Genomic DNA, 12964 nt, shown 5'->3' with positions numbered 1-12964 from the left:
CGTTCAACGGGCAAGGCAGTCAAAGTCCATACTTTGTTTTCATACATGGATCCTATCTCGGATTTCATGGCTTCCAGCCATTTTTCGGAATCCGGGCCCGCCATTGCTTCTTCATAGTTCGAAGGTTCACCGTTGTCTAACAACATGATTTCCAAGACAGGGTTGCCGTACCACTCTGGTGCGGAACGTGTCCTTGTGGACCTTCGAATTTCAGTAGGAGCTTGATCAGAAGTATCTTGATCATTATCATTATCTTCCTCTCTAGTCGGCGCAGGCACCTCAGGAACATTTTCTTGAGTTGCGCCATTTTCCTGTTCAAGAGGTAATACTTCATCAAGCTCTACTTTCCTCCCACTTACTTCTTTCGAGAGAAACTCTTTCTCTAGAAAGGACCCATTCTTGGCGACAAAGATCTTGCCTTCGGATCTGAGGTAGAAGGTATACCCAATAGTTTCTTTTGGGTATCCTATGAAGACGCATTTTTCCGACTTGGGTTCGAGCTTCTCAGGTTGAAGTTTCTTGACATAAGCATCGCATCCCCAAACTTTTAGAAACGACAGCTTAGGTTTCTTCCCAAACCATAATTCATACGGTGTCGTCTCAACGGATTTCGACGGAGCCCTATTTAAAGTGAATGCGGCAGTCTCTAAAGCATAGCCCCAAAAAGATAGCGGTAAATCGGTAAGAGACATCATGGATCGCACCATATCTAATAGAGTGCGATTACGACGTTCGGACACACCGTTACGCTGAGGTGTTCCAGGCGGCGTGAGTTGTGAAACTATTCCACATTTTCTGAAGTGTGTGCCAAACTCGTGACTCAAGTATTCTCCTCCACGATCTGATCGTAGAAACTTGATTTTCCTGTCACGTTGATTTTCAACCTCACTCTGAAATTCCTTGAACTTTTCAAAGGTTTCAGACTTGTGTTTCATTAAGTAGATATACCCATACCTACTTAAATCATCAGTGAGGGTGAGAACATAACGATAGCCACCGCGAGCCTCAACACTCATTGGACCGCACACATCAGTATGTATGATTTCCAATAAGTCGGTTGCTCGCTCCATTGTTCCTGAGAACGGAGTCTTGGTCATTTTACCCATAAGGCATGGTTCACACGTGTCAAATGATTCATAATCAAGAGACTCTAAAAGTCCATCAGCATGGAGCTTCTTCATGCGTTTGACACCTATGTGACCAAGGCGGCAGTGCCACAAGTATGTGGGACTATCATTATCAACCTTACTTCTTTTGGTACTCACATTATGAACATGTGTAGCATCACGTTCGAGATTCATAAAGAATAAACCATTCACCATAGGAGCATGACCATAAAACATATCTCTCATAAAAATGGAACAACCATTATTCTCAGATTTAAAAGAGTAGCCATCTCGAATTAAACGAGATCCCGATACAATGTTCATGCTCAAAGCTGGCACTAAATAACAATTATTAAGGTTTAAAACTAATCCCGAAGGGAGATGCAGAGGCAGCGTGCCGATGGCGATCACATTGACCTTGGAACCATTCCCGATGCGCATCGTCACCTCGTCCTTTGCCAGTTTCCGCTTATTCTGCAGCCCCTGCTTTGAGTTACAAATGTGAGCAACTGCACCGGTATCAAATACCCAGGAGCTACTATGGGCACTAGTAAGGTACACATCAATTACATGTATATCACATATACCTTTTGTTTTGCCGGCCTTCTTATCCGCTAAGTACTTAGGGCAGTTCCGCTTCCAGTGACCGCTTCCCTTGCAATAAAAGCACTTAGTCTCGGGCTTGGGTCCATTCTTTGGCTTCTTCCCGGCAGCTTGCTTGCCGGGCACGGCAACTTCCTTGCCGTCCTTCTTGAAGTTCTTTTTACCCTTGCCTTTCTTGAACTTAGTGGTTTTATTGACCATCAACACTTGATGTTCCTTCCTGACTTCTACCTCTGCTGATTTCAGCATTGCAAACAACTCAGGAATGGTCTTTTGCATCCCCTGCATGTTGAAGTTCATCACAAAGCTCTTGTAGCTTGGTGGAAGCGACTGGAGGATTCTGTCAATGATCGCATCGTTCGGGAGATTAACTCCCAGCTGAGACAAGCGGTTATGTAACCCAGACATAGTGAGTATGTGCTCACTGACAGAACTATTTTCCTCCATCTTACAGCTGAAGAACTTATCGGAGACTTCATATCTCTCGATCCGGGCATGAGCTTGAAAAACCATTTTCAGCTCTTCGAACATCTCATATGCTCCATGTCTCTCTAAACGTTTTTGGAGCCCCGGCTCTAAGCTGTAAAGCATGCCGCACTGAACGAGGGAGTAGTCGTCAACACGTGTCTGCCAAGCGTTCATAACGTCTTGGTTCTGTGGGACGGGAGCTTCACCTAGCGGTGCCTGTAGGACATAATCTTTCTTGGCAGCTATGAGGATGATCCTCAGGTTCCGGACCCAGTCCGTATAGTTGCTGCCATCATCTTTCAGCTTAGTTTTCTCTAGGAACGCGTTGAAGTTGAGGACTACGTTGGCCATTTGATCTACAAGACATATTGCAAAGATTTTAGACTAAGTTCATGATAATTAAGTTCATCTAATCAAATTAATGAACTCCCACTTAGATTAGACATCCCTCTAGTCATCTAAGTATTACATGATCCGAGTTAACTAGACCGTGTCCGATCATCACGTGAGACGGACTAGTCAACGTCGGTGAACATCTTCATGTTGATCGTATCTTCTATACGACTCATGCTCGACCTTTCGGTCTTCTGTGTTCCGAGGCCATGTCTGTACATGCTAGGCTCGTCAAGTCAACCTAAGTGTTTGCATGTGTAAATCTGTCTTACACCCGTTGTATGTGAACGTCTGAATAAAACACCCGATCATCACGTGGTGTTTTGAAACAGCGAACTGTCGCAACGGTGCACAGTTAGGGGGAACACTTCTTGAAATTATTTATGAGGGATCATCTTATTTACTACCGTCGTTCTAAGTAAACAAGATGCAAAACATGATAAACATCACATGCAATCAAATAATAAACGTGACATGATATGGCCAATATCACATAGCTCCTTTGATCTCCATCTTGGGGCTCCATGATCATCTTGTCACCGGCTTGACACCATGATCTCCATCATCGTGTCTCCATGAAGTTGCTCGCCAACTATTACTTCTACTACTATGGCTAACGCGTTTAGTAATAAAGTAAAGTAATTTACATGGCGTTTCTCGATGACACGCAGGTCATATAAAAGAATAAAGACAACTCCTATGGCTCCTGCCGGTTGTCATACTCATCGACATGCAAGTCGTGAATCCTATTACAATAGCATGAACATCTCATACATCACATATAGATCATTCATCATTCATCACAACTTTGGCCATATCATATCACAAACCACTTGCTGCAAAACAAGTTAGACGTCCTCTAATTGTTGTTGCAAGTTTTACGTGGCTGAATTAGGGTTCTAGCAAGAACGTATTCTTACCTACATTAAAGCCACAACGTGATTTGTCAACTTCTATTTACCCTTCATAAGGACCCTGTTCATCGAATCCGCTCCAACTGAAGTGGGAGAGACAGACACCCGCCAGCCACCTTATGCAACTAGTGCATGTTAGTCGGTGGAACCGGTCTCACGTAAGCGTACGTGTAAGGTTGGTCCGGGCCGCTTCATCCCACAATACCGCTGAAGCAAGAAAAGACTAGTAACGGTAAGAAGGTTGACAAATCTACGCCCACAACAAATTGTGTTCTACTCGCGCAAGAAGAACTACGCATAGACCTAGCTCATGATGCCACTGTTGGGGAACGTTGCAGAAAACAAAAATTTTCCTACTCGTTTCACCAAGATCATCTAGGAGTTCATCTAGCAACGAGTCATTGGATGCATCTACATACCTTTGTAGATCGCGCACGTAAGCGTTCAAAAGAACGGTGATGATGTAGTCGTACTCGACGTGATCCAAATCACCGATGACCAGCGCCGAACGGACGGCACCTCTGCGTTCAACACACGTACGGGACGGGAGACGTCTCCTCCTTCTTGATCCAGCAAGGGGGGAGGAGAGGTTGATGAAGATCCAGCAGCACGACGGCGTGGTGGTGGATGCAGGGCGTCACAGAAGCAGGGCTTCGCCAAGACTACGAGGGAGAGACGTAACGGGGAGAGAGGGAGGCGCCAGGGGCTGGTGTGTATCCCTCCTCTCCCCCCCACTATATATAGGGGTGCCAAGGGGGGGCGCCGGCCCTAGTAGATGAGATCTACTAGGGGGGGGGGCGGCGGCCTAGGGTGGGGGGCTTGCCCCCCAAGGCAAGGGGCGCCCCCTCTAGGGTTTCCCCTCTAACCCTAGCCGCATGGGCCCTTGGGGGTGGCGCCCTAGCCCACTAAGGGCTGGGTTCCCTCCCACTTCAGCCCATGGGGCCCCCCGGGATAGGTGGCCCCACCCGGTGGACCCCCGGGACCCTTCCGGTGGTCCCGGTACAATACCGGTGACCCCGAAACTTGTCCCGATAGCCGAAACAGCACTTCCTATATATAATTCTTTACCTCCGGACCATTCCGGAACTCCTCGTGACGTCCGGGATCTCATCCGGGACCCCGAACAATATTCGGGTTACTGCATATACATATCTTCTCAACCCTAGCGTCACCGAACCTTAAGTGTGTAGACCCTACGGGTTCGGGAGACAAGCAGACATGACCGAGACGACTCTCTGGTCAATAACCAACAGCGGGATCTGGATACCCATGATGGCTCCCACATGCTCCACGATGATCTCATCGGATGAACCACGATGTCGAGGATTCAATCAACCCCGTACGCAATTCCCTTTGTCTATCGATATGTTACTTGCCCGAGATTCGATCGTCGGTATCCCAATACCTCGTTCAATCTCGTTACCGGCAAGTCACTTTACTCGTACCGTAATGCATGATCCCGTGATCAGACACTTGGTCACTTTGAGCTCATTATGATGATGCATTACCGAGTGGGCCCAGTGATACCTCTCCGTCATACGGAGTGACAAATCCCAGTCTTGATCCATGTCACCCAACAGACACTTTCGGAGATACCCGTAGTCTACCTTTATAGTCACCCAGTTACGTTGTGACGTTTGGCATACCCAAAGCACTCCTACGGTATCCGGGAGTTACACGATCTCATGGTCTAAGGAAAAGATACTTGACATTGGAAAACTCTAGCAAACGAACTATACGATCTTGTGCTATGTTTAGGATTGGGTCTTGTCCATCGCATCATTCTCCTAATGATGTGATCTCGTTATCAATGACATCCAATGTCCATAGTCAGGAAACCATGACTATCTGTTGATCAACGAGCTAGTCAACTAGAGGCTCACTAGGGACATGTTGGTGTCTGTTATTCACACATGTATTACGATTTCCGGATAACACAATTATAGCATGAATAAAGACAATTATCATGAACAAGGAAATATAATAATAATGCTTTTATTATTACCTCTAGGGCATATTTCCAACATACTGTTCAACCAGCCCTCTCCACGGGCTCCTGTTCAACCACCCCTCCACGGGCTACTATTCATCCAGCCCTCCATCGTCTACTGTTCAACCAGACCTCCACGGGGTCGTCCTGTTCAACCAGACCTCCATGGGGTCGTCCTGTTCATCCAGCCCTCCACGGGGTCCTGTTCATCCAGCCCCAACCGGCTCGATCGATCGGGGTCCTGTTCATCCAGAGGTAACACCACGGGGTCTTGTTCATTCACCCCCACCGGGAACTGTTCATCCACCCCCCAGCAACACTCACTGTTCATCCAGAGGCAGCATCGATCGGCTTCAGTTAGCAGCAGTAACGAAGGAATCGCTCGATCGGGTTCAGTTAACAACCATCGATCGATCGCTCGGATTCAGTAACGCGTAGCCTGCAGTGCAATCGCTCGGATTCAGTAGGCGAACGCCTCGCTCGATCGGGTTTAGTTAGAGCCCAACGTCTCACACCCACGCGCGTGCGTGTATGAGAGAAACGCGCAAACCTCCATGCATCGCTCGGCCCACCACCCACCGTAACCGGGAACACCCAGATATTTTCCTCGCCCTCGCTTCTATCATGATTTTTTCCGTCATGGACGGCCCAAAGAATGTCATCCAGCTGCGTCTCCGGTCCGCCCAGGACGAAAAGCCCATTTTCTGTCATGATTTTTTGTCATAGAAGTAGGAGCCCACCACATCTATGATGATATCGGGTTTTGTCACAATTATCATCATAGAAGTGTCATAAGTATGACAGGAAAAAAATCGTTCGGCCCAAAATGTCACGGATGTGTCTTTTTTTTGTAGTGTCAATTTGTGTGTATGTGTGTTATGTACATTGTTGTGATGGAAAAATAATCAGTATTATGATATTTTTGCATAGTGGTGTTGGATTGAATGATTTATAGTTAACTCAAGCTATTATAACTCACTCACCACGGGCATCCAAACATTGAGCTAATTTGCACATTCAATTGCGAATGTAAAGGAGAGAGAGGGAGAGAGGGGGAGAGAGGGGGGGAGAGAGAGAGAGTTATGGGTTGTCGACGACCATAGATTGGTGATGGGTATTGGATTTGGCGGCGTGGAAACTGTAGTGACATACTATGGTGGTGAGTGCCTTACTGATGAAGTACAATGTCTATTTGGATTTTTCTTTCTCTGTCCTGCTTCGTCTTTAAGAATTATTGGTATGAGTGTGTGTTTTTAATTTATTTTTTTGACTAATATTTGTGATTATACGTCTTAAATGATAGTTAAATAAATTATTAGTCATGTCCTTACTTTCTTGTATACATACACCATTGAAATGGTATAACTTTTCTATAAACTCATTTTAGTAGAAAGTAGATTTTTAATGTTTTAAATTCATTCAGATTTATGTTTTGTATACATGTGGTTTTTCATCTGTATTAAGTTTACAGCACAGCGAGAAAAAGATACTTGAGAGGTATGTGGTGAGTGAGGGTGGAAAGGAGATTCAATTCAAAGTACATGTGTGGTGGAAAGGAGATAGTTGCATGTGTCGTTGACGAGGTGATGACCTTGGAGTAGGAGGCGAAGACGCGAAGAGGGTAGGTGAAGAAGTGTGCTTTAATGGGAAAATTGTAAATAATACTCCTAATGTCCATGAGGGTTATAAAGAAATATACTAGACATGACAAAATTGATGTTCAAAAGCCATAATATGTATGTTTTGTTGTAACGCACGGGCAATTAACTAGTAAGGAATAAATAATGATGATGTGGGTGCATGTCTTCTCGTTTCTTTTGGTCACATGCTGGACTCTCTTGCTTCTCTCTCTTCTTCAGTTGACGGCGTTTCCGGCTGTAAATTTCGCAGACGTAAATGTTGCCGGGCATCTCGTCTTCGCTGAGTGATTCATCCATCGTGTACCCAGCCGCATCCACCCTCCAACGACCAAGGTCAGCATGCCCGTCCCACGCCCGATATCAACAAATCAAGCAGGAGCCCGCTGGCGGCGCGACACACCAATCTTTACCATCATCGTTTTGTCTTATTTTCGGATGTGTTTCGTTGAGTAGTAGTAGAAAGAAGAGACCTTCCAGTGTATCCGAGGAGTACTATTACATATTACTATAAGCTGGGCCGGTCCAACCGAATATTAGGCCCGGTGCAAATCGAAATAAATATAATCATTTAAACTAAACAATAGTGCTTATTTATAAATAGCTTTTTGTGAAAACACAGTTATATATAATTTTAACATATTGCATCTTAAAAGTATTTAAACCAAATTCACTTAAATATTACAAAATAATAAATTAAAAATGTACTCCATCTGTCCGAAAATACTTGTCATCAAAATGAATAAAAGGAGATGTATCTAGATGTATTTTAGTTCTAGATACACCCCTTTTTATCCATTTCGATGACAAGTATTTCCGGACGGAGGGAGTACATGTTTTATCCGATTAATTTGTGATTGTTGCATGAATATAGCATATAGTATGTTTGTACGTGCATTCTTAAACAGAAGCACACTTTTTTCAGCCCGAGGTCTTCTTATAGATCTCTATAGTGTATCCCTAAAAAAATTACTAGATCTCTACAGTGTATGGTATATGAAATATCTTGATAGCGGTCTTTGATTAGACTTAGGCAAATAAAGAAATCTAGATTACGCAAGATGTTTACGAGGACGTTTTCACTTAATCATTGACGTAAATAAAGAAATGTAGATTACACCGGGGCACGTCCTTCTGGTACCATTTTGTTTCTCATGCGAGCAAGTGACACGAATCACGAATGGGGTGATTGGGTTGGGGTCGCTGGTGATGGGGAAAGTGGATGGATGGACGGGTTCGTGCGCGCCACTGCCAGTCATCATTGCGTATAGCCCGGCCGGGACAAAAGGAGCACCGCCGCGATCCGGAGGGGCCCCGTGCGGCCTGGAATCGAGCTTTCCCACGGCGGATCGAGATCGAGATGGAGCCACCACATGTCTGCCGCCGGTTCCCTGAAACTTTCCCTCCCTCTTGGCTGGGCTCCTCCTGCGACGTCAACCAACGGAAGAAACTTCCACCGCTCCCACCCACCAGTGTGCCTCACAAGTTCACTTCACCCCATCTCACCTCATCGTCCAGCAGTAGCCATCGCCGCCTCACCCCCACCTCTTCCGGTCCAGTTCACCCCTGCTTCCAGCCGCTTTCCTCCCTGCTCTGTGTGCACTGTAGCCGCGCACGCGCGCGCCTGCCCTGCCTCTAATGGCGGTGGTCCCCTGGCTCCGGCAGACGCCTCGGTTTCTCTGTTTCTTCACGCTCCCTCCTTACAAACTGACCCCCCACACTGCAAGCTCGCCTCTCCCCACGCTGGCCACCGGGATGAGCTGCGGCGGTGGACACGCGGGTGGCGGCCAGAAGCCGGCGCCGGCAAGGGCACGCCCTCGCCGCATCCCCAAGAGAGGGGCGGTGCTGAGGGGAGCCGTTCGCGGCGCGCTCCGCTTCCTCCTTTCCCCGGTGAACGGCGCACCCGCGGTCGGCGGCCGCGTGCGGCCAGCTCCCCCGCCCGGACAGGGAGGAGGCGACGTCGCGGCGGAGCAGGGGAAGTAGGCGGGCGGCACCGTATCGTTCGCCGGGTTCAGTTGAGTGAGCCAACCATTTGATCCCGGCCGTGTCCGTTAGCCACGATTCGCTTCGTGTTGTGTAAAATGCTGCTGGCTGCTGCCGCAGCGTTCGTTGCTCGCCACATCCATGTTTTTGCTGTTCGTGGCGTTCGTACGCGGTCGGCATCAATCAACTGCTGGCTGCTGCCGCAGCGTTCGTTGCTCGCCTCATAACAAAACTTTCTAAGAAGATTCAGCTAGATGAAGTCGCTCAAAAAGAAAAGAAAAACATATAGTTGCTCGCCTCGTTCTGGAGAAGTTCTTATTTCTTTTTGAGATTATATTGGTATCTGTCTTAGTGCTAAGGAAGCGGAACTTCGAGCAGCCATCTTAGACCTTTACATTGGTATCACTCTTTACAAGCCCATTATTTTGGAAACTGACAGCTCTTTTGTGGTCTCGGTTTTTGCAAATGATAATCTGGACAGGTCAAACCTTGTTGATTTGAAGAATAAAGCGTTGAGTGTCTTCAAGATGATGAGTACTTTAAAAATTATCAAGATTAACAGGAAGGCGAATATAGTGGCACATGAGATTGTAAAATTTAGTTTTATTAATAGATCTGATGGTATTCTTATTAATAGTGTTCCGCCCTGCGTGGCAAGAGCTGTAACGAATGATTGTACGAACATTTGTGTAAATTAATTAATATATGGGTGGGGTTTTTAAAAAAAAAACACATCAACGAAAAAGAAAACAGAAATAAATACGTAGCTGAATTACGTTTACTCTTGAGGCTGTTGCAATTCAGGAAACACAACATACAGTTGACTAAAAGCATAGAAGGTCTATCTGCTGCTGTAAAAGTTTGGTGCAGAGCTCAGTCTAAAAGGAGCATAAACCAACAGAAACAAGGCTTTGTGCAATACATGTACACTTGCGTCGACCACTGTGCCGAATTATGCATGCTGGGGGCCATCACCCTCTGCCGGTGCCGATGCCGGTGCCGTCACCCCGCCCGCAGACTCCCCCCGACCATGGCTGCTGCAATCCCCGTTGTTACCCTCCTCGTTTCCCTCCACAGACACCACCGTGCTGACCGGCGAACCGTCTGCTGTTACCAGCGCCGCCTCTCCTGGAGAACTGCTCGCCGTCGGGAGGACCATGGCCCCTTCGTGGTGATAGTAATCGGCGTTGGCGCCGCCCAAGTACTGTTGCTGCTGCTGCTGCTGATGGTACTGCTGCTGCTGCTGGTGCATCATGAACGACATCCTCCATTGCTGCTGCTGGCGCATCATGAACACCATCGCCTGCCGCTGCTGGTGCGTGGACGCCATCGCAAGTTGTTGCTGCTGCTGCTGCTGCTGCGTGAACCCCATCAGCTGTTGTTGCGACTGCATCCGGAGGTGTTCCTGCAGGTTCTGTTGAAGCACCCGCTTCTCGCGCATCTCATCCGTCTCCGGCTGCTTCTGCACCTGCGGGTTCACCGCTTGGCCGACCGGGGCCGGGCACGAAGGCCGCGTCATCATTGTCGGATTCTGACCATAGACGTTGCGGCAACCTGCGGGCCGGCACGGCGGCGGCCGCACCTGGCCGTTGAACGCCACCTGCTGCTGCCTCACCGGCACCGGCCCGTTGTACGCCGCCGGCTGTCGCGCCATCACGGGCGCCATCACGGGCACCTGGCCGTTGTACGCCACCTGCTGCCGCGGCACCTGCACCTGGCCGTTGTTGTATGCCAGCATTGGCCGCGGCATCGGTGTGCCAGCGTGACACCCCATGAGCATGGGCTGCCCTGATCCACCGTAGTATGAGCATCCCGGCGTGCTGAACGGAGCCTGCATGCCGTTGCCCTGTGGCGATGGTGCTGGTGGCTCGATTTGCATGCATTTTGAGGAGTGGTGAGCCCGCTTCCTCGCGGTGGCGGCGGCGTTCCGCGGCTGCTGGTCCTCCGCGGGCCTCTTGCCCGCCATTTTCTTCGAAAGCTTAGGAAGCTCCGCCGACGTCGCCCCTTCGTCGCCCTCCACCGGCCCGTGCAGGAGCAGCGGCGAGGCGCTGCTGGGCCCTGCCTCCTCGTCGTCGTCGCCTTTGTCGTCTTTGAGGTAAATCTTGCACATCACGTACCTATCCAACTGCATGCATCCAATCAAAGCCAGATATATTTTGAATTGGGTCCGTATATGTGTCAATCAAATGAGAGTAAGCACTTCTCTAAAATCCATCAGGACTTCAAGAAAATTCCAGTTGATTAAGATCCACTAACAATATCTCCCTAATATGTCTCAATCAAATGAGAGTAAATACTTACTACTCCCTCTGTCCCATAATATAAGAACGTTTTTGACACTAGACTAGTTTCAAAAACGTTCTTATATTATGGGACGGAGGGAGTATTATATATGGACTTCCTAGAGAATATATAATCAAAATTGTAAGCTTCGTTATGTAAAATCAAATGATAGTAAGAACTTATTATTGCCAGCAAACAAAATCGATTGTTCATAATTTAGAAATTAGCTTTAAACGAATTACTTTTAGCAAATAGAAAGAAAAAGAAAAACACTTTGGAACGGCAATCTAGAAATTTCATTGATTCTGTGAGCAGGTCTTTTCTGGCGTTGTTCGCGCAGGTGCTCTTTTGTGCAAAATTTTCACGATTTATATGACGATTATAAATAAATTTGGAAAATCATTGTTCATAATCTAGAAATCGGCCAACGTTTCTAGCAAAAAAACAGAAAGGAAGAAAAAAACTTCGAAACTGTAACGTGGTTTGAAATCTCGGAAAACTGACCGTCTTGCCTCCAGGGCCGCCGTCCTTGGGGAGCTTGATCTCGTACGCCGGGACGGTGAGCTCTCTCATGAGCCACTCGGACTTGCGCCCGCCGCCTCTGGGGCTCTCGAAGTAGTTGAGCACGCTCATGCAGTAGCGGGTCGTGCCGTCGCCGGCCACCTTCTTCTCCTCCCCCATGTCCTTCTTGCCCGTCGACACCTTCCACCGGCCGCGGCCGTCGTCCGTGTCCCGCCGCGGCCGGTCCCCGTTGTCGTACCGGCGCACCCTCGGCGACAGGAAGTAGAAGCTCTTGCCCTCGCCCCGGCCCCTGTACTTCCCTGCAGAAGATCCACGGAGACGAAGCAAACGAACATGTCGATGAGTTGATCACCAGAGGCTGTAAGTAAGACGATTAGTAGCAGCGAAATCCGGCGAGAAAACGTACCGGTGAGCTCGTCCGGGTGGCACTGGTACACGTTGTGCTCGATGATGGCCCTGTTGGGCGCGTGGCCCCGGCCCTGCAGCTTGGGGAGCAGGTAGTACCTGATGAGCTCGTCGTCGCTCGGCCTGAACCGGAACCCCGGCGGCGGAATGATGAACTGGCCGTCGCCCCCGCCGCTCTCCTCGTCTGCTGCGGCTCCTCCTCCGCCGTCCACCTCCTCCTCCTCGTACGCTGCTCCAGCGACGACGATCTGCCCCTCCTGCTCTCCCGCTCCGACGACGATCGTCTTCTCCTCCGCGCCGTCCCCTTCCCCTGCCATGTCGGCGAGTAGAGCACGCACTAGCGATTCGCGAAAGAAGAGGAGATCGTTCTGGCCTTCTCGTGCCGTGGCGTGGCGTGCTACAATCGATCTGGTTCTGGTTTTGGCCTTCTTTGGCCGCAGGCTGCATTATATAACGTGGATGTGGTGCAAATCCTGTGTCCGCATCGAATACAGACTCGGGTTCGTTACGAACTCGGATCCGGAAGAGAATAGAATACGCGCCTATGCCGTCCTCCGGCACCGATCGAGTCATGGGGCCTGTTGCCCTCCCTCCGCCCCGCCGACAGCCGGTCCGCCATGAACGCCGCCGCCCTGGTGGTGCTCAAACAGGGGCAACCGC

The 12964-nt window shown here is 48.8% G+C and overlaps 1 protein-coding gene across 1 annotated transcript; it reads right to left on the bottom strand.

Annotated features, from left to right (window-relative positions):
- Positions 1–9893: 9893 nt before the first annotated feature.
- Positions 9894–12621, bottom strand: LOC125516882 (uncharacterized). The gene is made up of 3 exons (XM_087530690.1): positions 12306–12621; positions 11882–12198; positions 9894–11219 (listed from the first exon to the last, which is right to left on the bottom strand). Exons 1-3 carry the CDS (start codon positions 12619–12621, stop codon positions 10047–10049), a joined length of 1806 nt encoding a protein of 601 aa, XP_087386816.1. The 3' UTR covers positions 9894–10046.
- Positions 12622–12964: the final 343 nt, after the last annotated feature.

The sequence above is a fragment of the Triticum urartu genome, chromosome 6A (assembly GCF_056163025.1).
Source record: "Triticum urartu cultivar PI428250 chromosome 6A, HENAU_Tu73, whole genome shotgun sequence".
Classification (NCBI taxonomy): domain Eukaryota; kingdom Viridiplantae; phylum Streptophyta; class Magnoliopsida; order Poales; family Poaceae; genus Triticum; species Triticum urartu.
Note: the sequence above shows the minus strand (reverse complement) of the source record. Positions and strands in the feature narration are given on the sequence as shown.